This window comes from Bidens hawaiensis, unplaced genomic scaffold, assembly GCF_021521415.1.
Source record: "Bidens hawaiensis isolate Kalapana, Puna unplaced genomic scaffold, B.hawaiensis_p1.1 tig00419364_1, whole genome shotgun sequence".
Classification (NCBI taxonomy): domain Eukaryota; kingdom Viridiplantae; phylum Streptophyta; class Magnoliopsida; order Asterales; family Asteraceae; genus Bidens; species Bidens hawaiensis.
In genome coordinates this window covers 610,975-631,598 of record NW_027504835.1, presented here as the reverse complement: position 1 = coordinate 631,598, position 20,624 = coordinate 610,975, and the positions used below count along the sequence as shown (strand labels likewise).

The 20,624-nt window shown below is 40.6% G+C and overlaps 1 protein-coding gene across 1 annotated transcript; it reads left to right on the top strand.

The window, feature by feature from the left end:
• Positions 1 to 13,002: 13,002 nt before the first annotated feature.
• On the top strand, positions 13,003 to 14,209 carry LOC143608347 (putative purine permease 10). The gene is made up of 2 exons (XM_077083402.1): positions 13,003 to 13,570; positions 13,644 to 14,209. Exons 1-2 carry the CDS (start codon positions 13,045 to 13,047, stop codon positions 14,138 to 14,140), a joined length of 1,023 nt encoding a protein of 340 aa, XP_076939517.1. The 5' UTR covers positions 13,003 to 13,044; the 3' UTR covers positions 14,141 to 14,209.
• Positions 14,210 to 20,624: the final 6,415 nt, after the last annotated feature.

Sequence of the window (20,624 nt, the reverse complement as noted above, 5' to 3'; positions counted from 1 at the left end):
AAACAAAAATGGTAATAATATATAATGATATAAGTGAATAAAAATAGGCAAAACTGTTATCTGTGAGTATAAACAATTAAACCATAGCACATACATAAACAATCAACCATAAAGAAAGGGCTAAACCGTTGCCATGCGAATGGGTATTGGTTACCAAAAATGAGGTGTCGGTGAAACCATTGCCAACGCGATCGGGCTCCGGCCACTATGACGGTCGTATGATCATACTATAATGAGATTATGTTGGACCTTTTCGAATGTGATTCAAGTAAGCAAGTAAACAAATAGTAAGTAACATGCAATCATTCAATTGATACACAGCACAAAGATCACAGTTTGCGTTTGAGAAATAATAAGATAAATAATATGATAAATGGTACGCATGTGTCCCCAAAACATTTGAAAACAAGTAAAATAGGGGAGTGATTGTGACAACTGCCCAATCCGACCCGACCCAGGTACCCGTTTTCGAATCCGATTCTTTTTATGATTTAAATTTTGATTATTAATCTTTGTAAATTTAACGTTTAATAAATTACCTATATATTTTTATATTACTTACTAATAATAATAATTTCTTCCCGCCTCCCTTTTTCCCTCTTGTCGCCGTCCCGCCCCTTTCTCTCTTGTCGCCGTTCCGCTCCTTTCTCTCTTGTCGCCGTCCCGCCCCCTCTGCTTAACCCTTAAGCCTTGAAACCCCTGTTTTCTCTTAACTCTTTGCTTGTCCTTTGGTTCTTCCCGCCTAAGGATGTCTGCGCAGCTCCACGCGCCAGACTCCTTACAAGGAAGCCTGCGTGAAGACCAGCTGTTCCTGCGATACGCGAGGCGAACTGTTCCCGCAGCGCGCTAAGAATGGTAGTTCTTCCCGCGGCGCGCTAAGAATTGTAGTTCTTCCCGCGACGCGCTAAGGATTATAGTTCTTCCCGCGGCGCGCTAAGAATTATAGTTCTTCCCGTGGCGCGCTAAGGATTGTAGTTCTTCCCGCGACGCGCTAAGGATTTGTAGTTCTTCCCGCGACGTGCTAAGGATTGTTCTCTGTCTGCCTTCGCCCTCGCGCGCGCTCGAGTCTTCTCGCGCTAGACATTAAGTCTTTTCTTCTGTTTAGGTCAGCCTGTATGCTTTTGAAATATCTTATCTTTTGTATGAGCACTGTAGGTCAGTTCCGACATCTGTCCGAAAAGCCACTTTCGGCGCAGCATGCGCACCAATCCTATTGGTTGACAGAAAAAGTGACTGACATAATCTTTTGAAATCTTCTTTTGCATGTCTTGAACAGTGTTTTATCTGACTCCTCCCATGCTTTACCTGTAATTTGTCAGCTTTTCCCCATCCCCTGCAGCTGCCGGCATATCTTTTGATATCTTTTGCTTTTGTTTTCTTGTGCTTTTTAATATCTTTTGTTTGATTTGATAAGATCTTTTCCCCTTTTTCAAGGGATTGTGTTCCCTTGGGTTTTCCTATAAATTAAGCTAATTTCTTTACACTACACACACTACACACACTCCCCAAATCTCTCTCCCTTTGCTCTCTGCCGTAGTTCCTCAGCCGCCACCACTCTCTTTGCCTCCGTCTTCTCTTCTGTTCTGCCCAGATCTCGGTAATTATAAATATAAATACTTTGTTTTAATTTGTTTAACTAACAAATCGATACTTACTGCATATATTCAAGACATAAAAACCAATCGTTAAACCAATAACCTCTTAATTATAGGTTAACTTGAGCTTGTTTAAAAGTTGGTTCTTGCATTATCTTTCATCGCGCCGTTTACAAGTGAGTAATCTCGTACTTAATCCTCTTTTATTTTTAACGTTTTGGGATGTTCATGTGTTCGTACAACTTGAGTCTTAAACTTGTTTATGAAATTTATGTGCGCAAAACCCCATGTGTTATGGACGTTTACTTGGCTGTTTATTTGTATGTGTGAATCATTAACCGCTTTGTTCGGCCTATTCCGAAGTTTTCATGGATCCATTAGATGAACACGGGAGACCTATCGTTTACGGTTTTCTTGTTTTATTTACATATGCACGTATGATTATTGTTTTTGTGCTCGATTGGGAGCAAGCCTAAATAGATCATGGCTCATAGTTCAATCCGTGATTGGTATCAGAGCTCCGTGACTTTAGGATAGGTGGTTAGACGTAACGACCTAGAATACCTAAGAGTCCCTTCTCGCGCATGAGAAATATCTCATGTTTGCGCGCTAATTGTTAATTACTCGATATTTATAAAATATGCTTGCGCATACGCAGCACTTGATTTCATGTTTTATTCGCGATCTTTCGATTTTTATTGTTAAATTTCAATTTATTTCTTTACTTACATATTCGTTTGTTGTGGGGATTGAAAATCCGAGAAGTCATGGTGGTACATGAATAGTTGATTTTCAATTACCATTAACTTTATATTTTAAATTGAAGATTTGAAAAGTCATGGTGATACATGAATTGTCAATCTCCAATATTCATTTACTCGATATTTTAAATTGAGAATTCGGAAAGTCATGGTGATGCATGAATTGTCGATTTTCAATTCGAATTCATTACCTGTATTAAGTTTGCATTTAAATTCATATTTTACTTCAAAATTTGATAGCATTTAACTCCGCGAAACAAGCTTTACGACGATATACTTTGCGCTAAAACGATTTCCCAAACTAAGATATTAACAAAAATTAAAACTTTTATAGAATGCCTCCGCTATCAGCTCGTTATCAGAGGAGAGAGGCCGCGCGCAGACGTAGGCAGCAACGTTCCCAAGAAATGGCCGCCGCAATAGCCCAAGCCTTAAACCAAAATAATACCAACCCCTCCGGATACAATATTAAATCCTTTAATGCGGGTAACCCTCCGAAATTCACAGGGCTTGAAGGAGCCACCGTAATGCTCCAATGGCTCGAGAAAATTGAGAACACCTTCCTCCATACCCAATGCCCTCCAGACCGACGAACCTTATACGCCTCAAGTGTCCTAGAATCAAGGGCGCTTACTTGGTGGAACAGAGTAGCTCACGCGCGTGGCGCAGAGGCTGCTTCTAGCATGCTCTGGGAGGAATTCAAGGAACTTTTGACTAGAGAATTCTGCCCTCCCAACGAAATAAAGCGCCTTGAGGAGGAATTTTGGAACTTGAAGCAGTACAGTGGCGAAGCGCGCGAGTACGCTATGCGCTTCCACGAACTAAGTTTGCTTGTCCCACACCTAGTTACCCCTTCCCGCCGAGCCATCGAGAAGTTTCTTGGGGGTCTCCCCATGGAAATTCAAGATTCTGTATGGGCCAGGAACCCAGCAACCCTCTCTGACGCCATCGAGTTGGCCGCTGTGCTCAGCGACAACCACGTCAGGGCAGGAACCCTGTTCCTGCGGGGAGCCGAAAAGACCAAACTCACCAAGACTGTCCCAGAACCAACAGAAACCAAGCCAGAACCCTCAAACCGTAACAACCTCAAGCGCCGGCGCAAAGCCTACGCGCTTACCAACCCGCTCGTTGTCCAGCAACCCGCCTACCAACCTCTAGCATACGCTCCTAACCCACTGTCAACCTACCCAACACCCCCTGTAGTCCATAACTATGCCTTAACCAATCCCGCACTCCCTGCCCCGTCAACTAAGAAACCTTACACAGGAAACCAACCCTTTTGCTCAACCTGTAGACTTCACCATCCAACTCAAGTCCCGTGTCGGCAATGTAACCGATGTGGCCGTACTGGTCACACTGCTGAGAACTGTAGAGTCCTTCCCGCCAACCCAATCGCGCAAACACCACCAACTTACCCGCTAAACCCACAACCAACATACCCTAATCCACGACCCAGGTCGTGCTATAACTGCGGTGACCCCAGTCATTTCCGGAACGCGTGCCCGAGACTGCAAGTACAAATTACGCAAGCTAATCCGGTTAACCAAATTTCAAACCAAGTGACGCGCGGACGAGCTTTTAATATAACCGCGCACCAAGCGCAAGCGAATAATGACGTGGTTAATGGTACATTTTTACTTAACGGACAATATGCATCTATACTTTTTGATACTGGCGCCGATAGAAGTTTTATTTCTCGCGCATTTGAACAAAAACTTGCGCGACCGCGAAAGAACTTGAACGAAAACTTTTCAGTTGAATTGGCTAGTGGTGAAACTATTTTAATAAACTCCGTGATCAAAGATTGCACGCTTAACCTTAATGAACATGATTTTCTAATCGACCTCATTCCCATGCCTCTTGGAAGTTTTGATGTGATTATTGGAATGGACTGGCTCTCGCAAAATCGCGCCGAAGTAATCTGCGCCAAGAAGTTGATTCGCATTCCTCGGGAAAATGGTCAAGATCTTCATATCTACGGCGAGAAACCATCTAACGGTCTTAAACTTATGTCATGCTCTGAAGCCCGAAGACTTTTGCGGAAGAAATGTGTCGCGTTCTTAGCTCATGTGGTCAAACCCGATGAAGGAAAGAAGAAACTTTCTGAAATTCCCATCGTGCGTGACTTTCCTGAAGTCTTCCCCGATGATCTTTCTGGTTTACCTCCCGCTCGGGAAGTCGAGTTTCGTGTTGATCTTGTCCCTGGTGCATCCCCCGTAGCCAAATCTCCTTATCGACTTGCACCCGCTGAAATGCAAGAATTAGCAAGTCAACTTCAAGAGTTGACCGATAAAGGATTCATTCGCCCTAGCTCTTCGCCTTGGGGTGCTCCGGTGTTGTTCGTTAAAAAGAAAGACGGATCGTTTCGCATGTGTATCGATTACCGCGAGCTGAACAAGCTCACCATTAAGAACCGGTATCCCTTACCGCGTATTGACGACCTCTTTGATCAACTCCAAGGTGCCTCTTTTTTCTCCAAAATCGATCTCCGTTCTGGCTATCACCAGTTGCGTATCCGCGAAGAGGATATTCCCAAGACTGCTTTTCGAACCCGCTACGGTCATTTTGAATTCTTGGTCATGCCCTTCGGTTTAACCAACGCACCCGCCGTTTTCATGGATCTAATGAACCGGGTGTGTAGGCCTTTCTTGGACCAATTCGTGATCGTGTTTATCGATGACGTTTTGGTATATTCCAAAACCAAGGCCGAGCATGAACAACATCTTCAGTTGGTGTTGCAAAAGCTTCGAACCAAACAACTCTATGCCAATCTCTCCAAGTGTGAGTTTTGGTCGGATGAAGTACAGTTTCTTGGTCATGTTGTAAACAAGATGGGTATTCATGTCGACCCATCCAAAATTGAAGCAATCAAGAACTGGATTGCACCATCCACTCCTACCGAAATCCGTTCCTTTTTGGGCTTAGCTGGTTATTACCGGCGATTCATTGCGAACTTCTCAAAAATCGCCTTGCCTTTAACAGCATTAACGCACAAAGGCAAACCGTATATTTGGGGCTCGAAGCAAGAAGAAGCCTTTCAAGCGCTCAAGCAATTGTTGTGCGAAGCTCCTGTTCTAGCGTTACCTGAGGGTACTGACGACTTTGTCGTTTATTGTGATGCCTCCAACCAAGGTCTCGGTTGTGTACTTATGCAACGAGGCAAGGTTATCGCTTACGCGTCTAGGCAACTCAAAATTCATGAAAAGAATTATACAACTCACGACCTCGAACTTGGTGCAGTTGTATTTGCCTTAAAAATCTGGAGACACTACCTCTATGGGACTAAGTGTATCATTTACACAGACCATAAAAGCCTTCAGCACATCCTTGATCAAAAGGAACTTAACATGAGACAACGCCGATGGAACGAACTCATCAGCGATTACGATTGTGAGATCCGATATCACCCTGGAAAGGCTAATGTGGTAGCCGATGCGCTCAGCCGAAAACCCAGTCAACTCAACTGTATCTTGCCGCGCACGCAGCTTCATTTCGCGCCGATCCAAAACGATCTTGAATCGCGCATTCGAGACGCGCAGCGCGCATCGATCAGCAAAGGCAACCTACGCGCCGAGTTAGCGTGTGGTGCAGAAGCGCATCTTGTCCCTAACCTGAATGGAATTCTCTGTTATCTCAATCGCATCTGGATCCCCAATGATGAGAATCTTCGCTCTGTCATACTGAGTGAAGCGCACAAATCTCGGTATTCCGTTCATCCTGGTGCTGACAAAATGTACAATGATTTGCGCCTTTCTTTTTGGTGGCCTGGTATGAAAAAGGATATTGCTGTGTTCGTAGCTAAATGCCTAACTTGTTCTAAGGTAAAAGCTGAACATCAACGCCCATCTGGTTTGCTCGAACAACCTGAAATTCCTACGTGGAAATGGGAAAGTATAGCAATGGACTTTATCACCAAGTTACCCTTGACCGCAAGCAAACATGATAGCATTTGGGTAATAGTGGATCGATTGACCAAGTCTGCCCACTTCCTGCCCATTCGTGAAACCTACCGTGTTGAACAACTTGCGCATCTATATGTCAAAGAAATTGTCTGCCGTCATGGTACTCCCTTGAGCATCATATCCGATCGCGATGGCCGTTTTATATCTTGCTTTTGGAAATCTCTCCAAACTGCGTTAGGAACTCGTTTGGACATGAGTACTGCATATCATCCTCAGACTGACGGACAGTCGGAGCGAACCATCCAAACCCTTGAGGATATGCTTCGATCTTGTGTTCTTGATTTTGGAGGTAATTGGGATTCACACCTACCTCTGATCGAGTTCTCTTATAATAACAGCTATCATTCCAGCATCGGTATGGCCCCCTTTGAAGCGCTTTACGGTCGAAAGTGCCGTTCACCGATTTGTTGGAACGAAGTGGGTGAAGTTCAAATCACAGGACCCGAACTAGTTCAAGAGACAACCGACAAAATCGCCAAGATCCGTGATCATCTGCTGACTGCCAGAAGCCGACAGAAGAGTTACGCAGATCGCAGGCGGAAGCCTCTCGAATTTCTAGTTGGTGATCTTGTTCTCCTCAAAGTGTCGCCCTGGAAGGGTGTTGTCCGCTTTGGGAAGAAAGGTAAGCTTGCACCTCGTTATGTTGGTCCGTTCAAGATTCTTGCGATGGTGGGAAAAGTTGCCTACAAACTGGACCTGCCGCCCGCGCTCAGCAATGTGCATCCAACCTTCCATGTATCCAATCTCAAGAAATGTTTAGCTGACGAGAACCTCCACATACCACTTGATGAAGTTCAAGTTAATGAGTTTATGCATTTCGTTGAGAAGCCTGTTGAGATTATGGATCGCGAGGTGAAGCAAACCAAGCGCAGTCGCATCCCTATTGTCAAAGTTCGTTGGCAGTCCAAGCGCGGAGCCGAGTTCACTTGGGAAAGGGAAGATCAGATGAAGATCAAGTACCCGCACCTTTTCTCTGCGCATCCTACTTCGAGATAAATTTCGGGACGAAATTTGTTAAAGTAGGGGAGACTGTGACAACTGCCCAATCCGACCCGACCCAGGTACCCGTTTTCGAATCCGATTCTTTTTATGATTTAAATTTTGATTATTAATCTTTGTAAATTTAACGTTTAATAAATTACATATATATTTTTATATTACTTACTAATAATAATAATTTCTTCCCGCCTCCCTTTTTCCCTCTTGTCGCCGTCCCGCCCCTTTCTCTCTTGTCGCCGTTCCGCTCCTTTCTCTCTTGTCGCCGTCCCGCCCCCTCTGCTTAACCCTTAAGCCTTGAAACCCCTGTTTTCTCTTAACTCTTTGCTTGTCCTTTGGTTCTTCCCGCCTAAGGATGTCTGCGCAGCTCCACGCGCCAGACTCCTTACAAGGAAGCCTGCGTGAAGACCAGCTGTTCCTGCGATACGCGAGGCGAACTGTTCCCGCAGCGCGCTAAGAATGGTAGTTCTTCCCGCGGCGCGCTAAGAGTTGTAGTTCTTCCCGCGACGCGCTAAGGATTATAGTTCTTCCCGCGGCGCGCTAAGGATTATAGTTCTTCCCGTGGCGCGCTAAGGATTGTAGTTCTTCCCGCGACGCGCTAAGGATTTGTAGTTCTTCCCGCGACGCGCTAAGGATTGTTCTCTGTCTGCCTTCGCCCTCGCGCGCGCTCGAGTCTTCTCGCGCTAGACCTTAAGTCTTTTCTTCTGTTTAGGTCAGCCTGTATGCTTTTGAAATATCTTATCTTTTGTATGAGCACTGTAGGTCAGTTCCGACATCTGTCCGAAAAGCCACTTTCGGCGCAGCATGCGCACCAATCCTATTGGTTGACAGAAAAAGTGACTGACATAATCTTTTGAAATCTTCTTTTGCATGTCTTGAACAGTGTTTTATCTGACTCCTCCCATGCTTTACCTGTAATCTGTCAGCTTTTCCCCATCCCCTGCAGCTGCCGGCATATCTTTTGATATCTTTTGCTTTTGTTTTCTTGTGCTTTTTAATATCTTTTGCTTGATTTGATAAGATCTTTTCCCCCTTTTCAAGGGATTGTGTTCCCTTGGGTTTTCTTATAAATTAAGCTAATTTCTTTACACTACACACACTACACACACTCCCCAAATCTCTCTCCCTTTGCTCTCTGCCGTAGTTCCTCAGCCGCCACCACTCTCTTTGCCTCCGTCTTCTCTTCTGTTCTGCCCAGATCTCGGTAATTATAAATATAAATACTTTGTTTTAATTTGTTTAACTAACAAATCGATACTTACTGCATATATTCAAGACATAAAAACCAATCGTTAAACCAATAACCTCTTAATTATAGGTTAACTTGAGCTTGTTTAAAAGTTGGTTCTTGCATTATCTTTCATCGCGCCGTTTACAAGTGAGTAATCTCGTACTTAATCCCCTTTTATTTTTAACGTTTTGGGATGTTCATGTGTTCATACAACTTGAGTCTTAAACTTGTTTATGAAATTTATGTGCGCAAAACCCCATGTGTTATGGACGTTTACTTGGCTGTTTATTTGTATGTGTGAATCATTAACCGCTTTGTTCGGCCTATTCCGAAGTTTTCATGGATCCATTAGATGAACACGGGAGACCTATTGTTTACGGTTTTCTTGTTTTATTTACACATGCACGTATGATTATTGTTTTTGTGCTCGATTGGGAGCACGGATTGAACTATGAGCTATGATCTATTTAGGCTTGATCACAATCTGATTACACCCTATGTTAAACCCCAGTTAAGCACATGTTGCGCGCAGTGTTTGTATTATCTATTTATATCTATTAAACTTGATTTCTCACCGACACGCAAGTGTTGACGTTTTATTTTAACACATGTTCAGGTTTGCTGTAGCTGCTTTTGGGAATCTCAAGGACACGTAGGATGTTTTCTTTTTCTTTGGACCTAGATTTAAAATGTAACAAGACAAATTATGTTATTTGAATATTTTGAGTTATGATATGATTTATGTTACTTTTCGATTTGTGTTCTGCGCGTGCGCAATGAATATGTATTTATTAAATATTGACACCCAAATAGTGTCACGAGTAATGAAACAATACGTGGCGCCCCGATGTATAATCCGCCATCGGTCGGGGTGTTACAGTGATTAATCACCTGATCGGATGAACGAAATATAAATGAAGATGAAGAGTGAGATGAACCCTTCTGGGTATACCGTCAAAGATTCCTCAAGAAAAATCATATTGATGGTGAATGGTGAGTCGCGAATGATGGCAAGAAAACGAGCAGGTTGGATATTCGCAGCTTGTTATAATCCAATTAAACTTATGGATTGGATCGCGAGGTATAGCATAAGGAGCAGACGAGAGGAATTTGATTATTATGATTCCTATATGGTTGTAGCCCCAATTAGCAAGACGGAAACAATATTATCATTAATACGTATCAATCGAATTTATTCCTTAAATTACGCAGTCGGTGTAACACGTTTTTGGTATAATAGTTGATTGAAACGATCAATTCCATATGTTCTACGAGAATTAAGGGCCAAGAAAGAAATCAGGTATACGGGTTACGGGTCAAGGTTCAGACAATGGGCTTGGACCTTGGGTCCTGGTTGTTATTATAATCATAATTGCAATATAGTCCCTAAGCTTTAAGTATGGATACCAAAAGAGCCAAAACTATAGTTTAGGGTGAAAAGTGTATATTAATCAAAGTTATTTTTGATAATTCAATAAGTATAATAAACAATAATAATAATAATAATAATAATAATAAAATATTATTTACGCGGAAGGATATTCCTTCTTGCGGATGACTTTTGAGGATGCTGTGATGCTTCTGCATGTGCTATGAGGATGTTTCTTCCTCAAATGGTTATGCGGATGGTTTATATGCCCCGCGGGTGTCTTATGAGGGACTTCTGATTGACCCGCGGGTATTCCTTAAGGGTATTTGGGTCATTTTGGTACCCTACATCTATAGAGTTCCTATACATACATACGTACGTATTAATATGCACAACTGTTAACTTGTGAAACGTACGAAAAAGGATGGGAAATGCATAATTTCTTATGCGTCATATAATCATGAAGTTAAATAATTACGAAAAATATATAACAGACTCTACACAATAATAAATAACTACGCATATAGTATTACGTAACATATACAACATATTACACACCATAAATAAATTATTACGCAAAGCTTAGCATGTTTGACAAGGTTTGTCAGTTACATTAGCTTTGCAAGTTTTAGGAAAATGGGAAGGTTTTGTTTCGGCTCTTTAATTACTAACTAGTGGTAATTAACTAATACGTCTTAAATGCGTAAATCAAATACTTCAAAAGTTTTAGATGATTGAAAGAAAAACATATATATTTTTTAAAACAAAAATACTCATTTTCATTAACCTCAAATAATTACAATAAAATGACTCGGTATAAATATTAACATACTAAATATACAAATAATTAGAGTACTAATAGTTTTGAACTAAAGTAATTATGGTGTAAAAACAAAATTGTATTAACATAATTACTCTATTTATTTTTATATTTCTCACGACAAAAGTCATTTTTATTTGATCCAACATTTTATAAGAATATATATATATATATATATATGTGTGTGTTATTTTATGATTTTTTTAAATATATGAATTAAAAACAATGTGGGTACAGTTTGTAAAATACATTTGAATATTTGATTGTTAAAGGAATTTTTAATTTCATATTTACTCTCGTCTAAAAGTGAAAAGATTGAATACGGAAGTTCATGTAAACTAATGTCACGTAAATAAGACCCTTTTGTTTTATTCATAAAAGAAAAAAAAAGGCAATTGAATTGTATTTAAAATAATTTTCATTTGTGGCATAGTGGTAGAAAGTTTGGAATCTTTAGTGGAGACCCAAATTTGATCTCCACTTATGTCATTTTTGGTGAATTAAGGCAATGAATAATTTGATCTATACTTTGTGAGGTTGTAAGCTCGAATCCCGAGCTCACCCGTGTTTTAGTCCATCATGTGTTACGCTAGAAAATTTTGCTCTTGTGGTGGAACGACGACCGCCAAGTGAGGTCGGCTGTTGTCGCTACCACTATTATTACTATTATTATGGGAAAAGTTAACGTACAAACTTAAATAAATGTTCTAACCATGCGAATCAAATAATGTAATTATATATAAAAGTGCATGTAGTTGTTTATAGTTTTTGTTACGCTGTGATTGCACTACACTATAATCACCCTACTCATAATTATAATAATTACACTACTAACACAAAGTAATTACCCTACACTATAAGGCGGCTGCCACTTCTTCAAATTGTCACAAATTACACTATACTATACTTATAGTATAGTGTAATTATATATGGTCATGAAAACGTAAACCTAAAGTTTGATCATAGCTCACCGGTAACTAATTGAGAGATAGAAATTAGAGAACGAAGGATGTCATAATCATACATGAGACATTTCGTAATAATATAATATTCAAAAAAACAAACCATTTGACAATTTACTCGCCCCTGTAAAATTGTTCTTCAAAAAACTGTCCCCGTACATTTTGTTTTATAGAATACTCGTCCCGACAAATTCCATCAAAGAAATAAAAAATAGGATCGATCAGACCCCGATCGGTAAATGATCAACTTACCACCCTTCCTTTCGGAGGAATTCAAAAACACTATGATGGCTCCGTTGCTTTATATATTTATTATATTATATCTTTTTGTATGTGATTTGTCTGTCATTCAGCAATCCCAAAGTTGCTTTTTATTTGATCAAATAAACAAAGGAAAAAAGAATTTTTTCTTTTCGCTCCATAACATAAATAGAAATATTGTTTTCAACTCCTAAAATACCCGTCCCAACCAATTTTGTAAAAACTCGTTGACTAGAACAATCTAATCGGTCCGAGCAAATTATGATTAAACATTTGAGAATATGTTGCAAAATTGGGACAAAACTCGAAACTTTCTCCTTGAAAATGAATATTCTCAAAATTTTCTAGTTAGTAAATTACTTAGTTTCTATAAGCTAACGAGGAAATCATCTCGCAAGCCTCACGAGGTCGACGTTTTATACGAGAAGATCGAGCTACCATTAGCTCAGACATGTATATGAGCTTTGTAAGTTTTTAGTCATTATTTAAATTTAAGAGGCCTCGATCGAGCTACCATTAGCTCAGACATGTATACGAGCTAATGTTTGTTAACAAGTTTTTAGTCATTATTTAAAATTTAAGAGGCCTCCTATTTATTTAAGGCTTAAATATTTACGTTATTACATTTTCTTAACGAAAGATTTTTGGTTGTTATTTAAAACTTTAACGTGTATCTTAAAACTAAAAGATATAATTTGAAATAGAAATATAATGAGATAAAACTGTATTTCTTTTAAAAAAATACAGTTTAAAATTAATATAGAAATATAATGAAATAAACATGTAACTTTTCTCTCTGTCTATATATACACAAGTGTTTATAGCATTACAAATAACATTCTTATTTATTATCGTCTCTCTCTCTCCCTCTAATCTCCCTATATACTTTAATTCATATCCAAAATGAAGGTAGCTCAAGAAGTGGCTACAATTACCAATGGTAAAGTTTTCTTTTTCTTGCAAACAATCTTTGAGTATTAGCTCTTTTAACACAAACTCTTTTTTGATGTACCACCATGTAGATATGTCATCTAATACACAAAATGTTGGAAAAGGGCTCTCATGGCTTGTACAGTACAAGAGGTGGATGCAGATAGCATTGTTCACCTTCTTTGTACTTACAGGCCAATCAGTTGCAACAATGTTGGGAGGACTTTACTTTAACAAAGGAGGAAATAGTAAATGGATGGCAACTCTTGTTCAGACTGCTGGCTTCCCACTTATGCTTCCTTTATTATTGTTCTATTTACCCTCAAAAACACCCTCAAAACAACATAAAATTATTACCAAAAAACCTTCTTGGATCACACTTTTGATGGTTTATGCATTTCTTGGTGTATTCATGGTTGCAAACTGCATGTTGTACACCTTTGGATTGATGTTTTTGCCCCTTTCGACCTACTCGTTGATTTGCACGACTGAGCTCGTGTTCAACGCGTTGTTTTCCTACTTCTTAAACGGGCAGAAGTTCACTTCATTCATTGTCAATTCGCTCGTTCTTCTTAGCTTTTCATCTGCATTACTTGTATTCCAAAGTGATTCTGAACAAACCGCCAACACTTCAAGAAACAAGTACATAATCGGGTTTGTATGTACCATTGCTGCTTGTGCAGGTATTATGTTTTAACTTTTAAGACCTCATATTGTAGTTTATTTGATCTTTAGAGTAAATGTTTAACTTTGCAGGGTATGGATTAATGCTTTCTACAACGCAACTCGTCTTCCAGAAGGTTCTGAGATCACAAAGCTACAAAGCCGTATTCGATTTGATCACCTACCAAAACATGATAGCAAGTGTTGCAATTGTGGTGGGACTATTTGCTAGTGGTGAATGGAAGGATATAAACGGAGAAATGGAAGGTTACGAGTCTGGCAAAGTGTCATACATAATGAATCTAGTATGGACCGCGGTTTCATGGCAAGTTTTCTCAATCGGTTGCGCAGGTTTGATCTTTGAGGTTTCGTCCTTGTTTTCAAATGTGATTGGTACTTTAGGGATCCCAATTACTCCGGTTTTGGCAATAGTGTTTTTTCATGAAAAGATGAATGGTGTGAAGGTTATTGCAATGTTATTGGCCATATGGGGGTTCGCCTCGTATATCTATCAGCAATATCTCGATGAGTTGAAGGAAAAAGCGGAGGTTAGAACTGCAACTCGTCAAGATGATCTTATAAATATATGAACTTGTTGATGTATGAAGCACATTCGGATGTTATTTTTCTATATCAAGTAACTAGAAGACGACGCATATTTATCCATTTTAAATACGTACACCAACCCTTTACATACATATATTTAATACCGTGTAACTCATTTATCTAAATATATCAAACAAGTTAGTGGGTTGTGATGTGTTGTAATTAAGTTGTAAACGATTTAGCGACTTGCATCGCAATTTGTACCGTTTCAAAGAAAGGGTTATCTGAATAAACATAACATATAAAACTTTAATTATAAAATCAAATGGTTGCTTGCATCAACTGCTGCTTGTTGCTTTGTAGTGGAATTCGTCGTTGGTTACTATAACGTGCCTACATTCTTCAAATGAATAACTCAGTAGGAAGTGCCTTCATTCTTCAAATGAATAACTCAGTAGGAAGCTCCATGATGGTACGAGTTTAAAAGAAAAGGTGACTAATAAAAGATCAAGCAATGGCTGAAATTTATGTCTTCAAGTAAATAATCGGCTAAGAAGCTCCTTGTCGACCTCGAAGTTTTTCCATGTGTCTCATAAGTTTATGGTTTCTAAATTCTGTCACTAACTTTTTGATTTTCGGTTTGGTTTTGATTGGGTAAAAGATAATACTTATTAATTAGAAAATAACAACAATAAATCATTAAAAAATAAAGTATAGTAAAAATAACATAGCGTTACACTAGTTAGTTTTCATCTTTTGAAAACGATGTATTAAATTATCATGATTAACATCCCTAAACAATTATTTTTGAACATAATAATAACTAGGTTGTTTTAAAAAGAAAAAAAGGTTTGAACCCATTTTAGAAGTAGTGTTATATTTATTATTTATTACGAATAACTCAATCAAAAATCAATCAATCATGCCCAGTAAAATCCCACTGACAGCAAAGCTATAAGTAGGGTCTGGATTTATTACGAATAACTAATTATCATTATTTCTCTAAACAGTAATAATAATTAATATTCAATGATTATGACATAGAATTATTGTGATTCGCTAAAATGTCCTATTTTGAATGTGATTCGTTAAAACGTTTAAACTATTTTGAACATGTCGACTAGTTTATGTATCTCATTAATTGATTTACCCGTTTGGATCAACTCCATTGACTATAATGTCTAATGTTAATATTTGAGTAGGAATGACAATGAGATTTATATATGGTGACAGCTGTCCCGCTGGCACTTCCTCTCGGTCGTTTGGGTGGACTGATATCCTATCCTGCGGACGACTTTCAAGGGTGCAGAGATGCTTTCGCGCGTGGTATGAGGACGTTCTTCCTTTACCGTGATATGTGGGTGATCCGTATGTCTCGCGGGTGGTCTATTGGAGGTTCCTTTGTGACCCGCGGGTGATACTTAAGAGTATTTAGGTCTTTTTGGTACCCTACCTCTATAAGTTCCCCAGTCCAGTGTTTCTTCCGAGTGAAGTGTTTATGCGGGTGAAATTTTGGACTTTAATGAGTTTTGGGGATTTTTGAATTTCGAAGTTTAGGTAAAATATCTTCTGTTGGTATGGATAATCATGAAAAAAGGACAAGTTGACCACTCGCAGGCACGCGAGTAGATGATGGGACGTTTTTTACGGCTGTCACTGTACCCAACTATGCAGCTTTTTCTCTTTTTCGAATTTCCCGCGTGACGTGGCAATTATTGATTGGGCGATTATTTTCTCCCTCTACTGTTCATATCCCATCGCATTAATTGCGATGAGTATAAATAAGGAGAGACTCTTTCTATTCGAAGTTTTATCTCTCTTTTCGTCTGATTATCTTCTTAGTTTCCTCTGAATCTTTTATATAACCTTCTTCTATCTTACTCAATTTCATTGTAATGTCGAACGTACAGACTGAGGTCGACGAAATAGAAGTGTCGTGGGATTATTCAGAATATGAAAAATTATTGGAAATGTATGGTATTCCACACGAATGGGGGCCGGAGTTTCCTTCCCCTGGTTCCATAGCCAGTTTCCCACCGCCCGGGAAAATGGCTGTGTATGCTGATTATTTCGTTCATGGGAATTTCCGTTTGCCCATAACGAGATTTCTCCAGAAAGTGCTAACTGCCTATGGGATCCACTTATCTCAACTGCATCCCCGTGCTATGATGCGGATTCGTCATTACGAATTTGTATGCATAGCACGTGACATGGTGCCACACATTGACCGATTTCCAGTTTTTTACCGTCTTACTATCCGTAATGGTTGGTATACATGTCAAGGGTTTTCTGATCGAAGTATCGGATATGAAGTTGAAAAGGTATCCAAAGACTGGCGGGATAAGTTTTTTTGGATTTCCGAGGACGTGGTACCGTTAAACATGGTTCGCCGCCCAGTGAATTCTGCCCTTCCTGACGTTGTTACCGCTGCTCATGAGGGTCAAGAATGGTATCGTGTACTCACAATGGAGCCAACACCTATGCGGGCCTTTCCGTAAGAAGCTCTAGTGTGGGTAGGCATGAGTCGTTTGTGGCCAACGGAATTTATGGAGCCCATTTTCGTAGACTTGAATGAACGTAAGTTACCTTTTACTGTCTCTTTGCTTTCTTGAGTGTTTTTATGATTAAGCTCCTATCTTTTCAGGTCGGAGTTCTATGATTAATGCTCTCTTTGAGGAAAGAGGGTGTGTCCGAAAAAGTATCCGCGAGGCGGGAGACCGGCCTATTCTTGAAAAGACCAAATCTCAATTTCTTTTTCCTAAGAATGTTCGAACTGAACATGTAATTTCGGATGCTACCTTTGAAACAGGTGCGTATGTTCTAAACCCTCCTCCCCTTAATGCCATTACTTCCGACGGGATGGTCGCCATTCTATCATCAATCGATGACGATGGCGATGCTTCTGATTTTCCTGTTTCCGAAAAGGAGGAAGACTCTGACGAGGATGTCCTTAAACATTCCTCTATCTCATCTTTATTGGCAGAACTAGAGAAAAAGAGAGCTCTAAGGAGTCAAACGGGCACGGTGACGGCGGATGCTGAGGCGGGGCCATCAAAGAAGAAACGAAAAATTCACCGTCCTAAGAAGCCACAATATAGCCTTGCTGACCGTATTGACACTGTTGAAGGTACATATTGATCTTTTTAAGTAGTATACTTTCATAAGATGTGTAGCTAAAAATAGCTTTTGTTTTTGTAGATCCACTGATCTTTAGTGAAGATGTCTCTGAGAAGTTGCCTACACCAACTCCTCAAACTGAACAGCAACCATCTCCTTCTCCAGAGAAGAATGTGGAGGATAAGCCTCCGACTCCTCCTAGCAATATTAACACGGAGGATCAACCATCCTCACCTTTGGTAGAGGAAAGAGTGCCAACCCCTCCGATTGATATTGCCACTATGGAAGGATCTAACGTCCAGTCTGAAACTGATACTCGTTTTGACTATCTTTTTCAGGCTGGGGGTGGTACTGGTGGTCAGCAAGACAGTCCCGCTGTTAATGAGGAGGGTTACAGAACTGAGGAATCTCCTCCTCGACCTCCTCCCCAACAACCTTTTTCAACCCCGGCTCGCCTTAAACCTTCAGGTTTCCGTTACTATGGGGACACGGGCCTGGGTGACAAACACGAACTGTTCGTCCCTCCATGGGGCATTACTAATGGGTCACGGTTCTCCCATCCTAGAACTTGTATGGATTTTGTTGAACACTGTACGCCACCCGCTGAGATGGCATATCAACGTGACCTTTCCCGCCATGATCTTCACACAAACGTAGCTTATCACCTAGCTAATGCTTTGGCCGGTAGCCAGGAGGTCTTAAGTGAGTGGCGTACTCTTGGTGGGAAAGTGGGAGAAGCTCGGCGGGCCACTGAAGCTACTAAGAAAGAAGCTGAGGAGCATCGCATTGCTGCCCAAACTGCTAAGTGGAAACAAGCCGACGCGGAGAATGCCCTTAAGAGTGAGCAAGATCGTAACGCTGATGCTGCCCGCCGATGGAAAGAAGCCTGTGAAAGGCAGAATTCCATTCGTGAAGCTGATCGGGCAAAGGCTCAAAAGGACCGGGACGATTTAATCCAGACCCAGAAGCAAACTCTGCGTTGGAAAATCAAGTGGCTCTTCAGGGTGCTCGGATCCATGATCTTGAAACTGAGCTAAAATTACAGAAGGAGTGGGTCGATCTTAAGGACCAGAGTGCGGCTGAGATTCAAACTGCTTATGACTCTCTCCTTCAAGCTCATGAAAAAGCAACCATGGAATCCAAAGAACTCCAGATGCGAGTAGAACGTGCGGAACAGGACCGGCAGTGGTTCCTTACTCGTGGGGTTGATGCTGTAAGTTATACTTTGACACTTGTTGTCTATTTCTTATTTTTGATAATGAAAACTTATGTTTCTATCCCAACAGGTCGTCCGCCATGTCAAGGGAAGTAAGGAGCTTAATGACAGTTTTGCCAATCTGATGGCTGCTTCCTCTTCACTTGGGCGTGTGGCGGGCTTTCATGAAGGGATGAATTATGCTCAGAGCAATCGTACATTTAAAGATCATCCGCTTCATGGTGTAAATGTCAAACATGATCGTGCTAATCGAGTTAAAGAGCATGATACTCTGACCTTCCCTTTACAAGATATGCTCCCATAATTTGCTTCCGCAGACGACGGTTTGCAACTTTTGAAGAGCTATCTTGGTGAAGAATCTGAGGACGATTCTTCGGAAGATACGTCATTGAAGGCTTCGGAAGACCCATCGGCCTCAAAACCTTAGGATATACTTAAATTTTTTATAACTTGTAATTTTTTCTTTCTCCTTTTGTAATTATTGTTTGGATGATTAATGAGAAAGATCTCCTTGTCTTTTGTGAATAATCTTTTGTTCAAAGAAAATATCTTTTAGGAGATATTTTTGAAATTTACAACATTTTGAAATGTTTAACAGATTAGATAACTATGATGACGTGGTGGAGAGATAAGCTCATTGAGGACAACTGATAAGACGTGTCTGGTGCCTTCTGACAGCCTGTTTTCATTATCTTGAATTTCCCTCCTGACGTGTCAACCATCTGGCGGTCCGCGGTTTCTCTCTCATCTGTCACTTTACGGATCGCATTAATTGTGATGGGTATAAATATAACCCTTGTGATTTCCATTTAATCTTTATCACTTTCAGATTTCTCTCAAACGCTCTAGACTTTCCAACCTTCTCAGAGACTTCTTCTCCTTTTCTGTGATTTCTTCATCTTTCTATTATTCAAATGGCTAAAGAAAAGAAAGGTACCCTTACTATAAACGAGGTTGAAATCTGCCTTAAAGAGGAGGATTATAACGACGTTGCAAATGTGTACGGATTGACGACGAAGTGGGAACCGGAACGTCCTGCTAGTGGTTCTATTGCTACGAGTCCACCTCCGAAGAAAATGGCTGTATATATAGACCATTTTACAATAGGGAACTTCCGGATTCCGGTGACCAAGTTTGTCGCGTCGATCTTGACGAATTATGGGATCCATATCTCCCAGATCCATCCTTTTGGGATGTTGAGGATTCGGCATTTGAGTTCTGTTGCCAATCTCGCAACCTTGAACCGACTGTTGGCATGTTTGCCGTGTTTTATAAGATGAATTTTCGTGATGGGTGGTACAGTTTTGCATCCATCGAGAAGAGAACCATAGGCACGGAGTGGCTCCGTAGCCTTCATGGCTGGAAGCCAAAATTTTTTTGGATCCGAGAAGACGTCATTCCTTTCAAGATGACGAAGCGTAAGGCGGAAGCTCCCATGCCCTTGGTTCTTGCCAGTGCTCACGAGGGTCAGGCGTGGTATAAAACGCTAATCTCCACGCCAACTCCTCTGCGCCCAATTCACGAAGGGGCGATGGTGAGCGCCAAGATGAGCCGTTTGTGGCCATTCCCCAAGTTAGAACCATATTACGAAATGACCAACAAGAGTAAGCTTTCGTGTTATATCTTTTTTTTTACAAACGCCTAATTTCTGACTTGTTTTATTGTTTGTACAGGTGAGGGTTCCGCCTTCAGCACTTTATTGGATCATGAAGGGGGCATGATGGTACGTCGTCCTATTGAACCTAGGGACGACCCCTTTTTGGATCGAACTCGCAACAATTTTTTATTCCCTACTGCATTTCGTTTGGAACCTATGGTTTACAAACCTATGTATGCCAAAGGTAATTGTGGCGGATGATTTTCCCTTGAAGGACAAGGGGGTCGACACGACTGATCATGCCAAGGTGTCGCCCTCTTATAATGTTTACCGTTTCAGGGATCAAGGGGGTATAAGCACGTTCCCTTATGCTTCCCAAACTTCTCCTACTCCTGAAGAGGAAGACCCAACTCTGCATAAACCTAATTGGTCCTTATGTCGGGATTCGACATTCCGTGACGTGGACGTATGTTATGAATTTCTGAGGGAGAGTCTTCCGCACGATGAAAAGGAGAGCGTCGCCTCAGTATCCGCCAGGAATTGCTGAACTCCCACTCTTACTATGTGGCAAATTCTATTTCCACTACCCATGAAATAA

Coding starts and splice junctions, on each gene's coding strand:
- LOC143608347 (XM_077083402.1), top strand. CDS start 13,045: ATGCAGATAGCATTGTTCACCTTCTTTGTACTTACAGGCCAATCAGTT. Junction 13,571..13,643: donor TACCATTGCTGCTTGTGCAG/GTATTATGTTTT, acceptor TTAACTTTGCAG/GGTATGGATTAATGCTTTCT.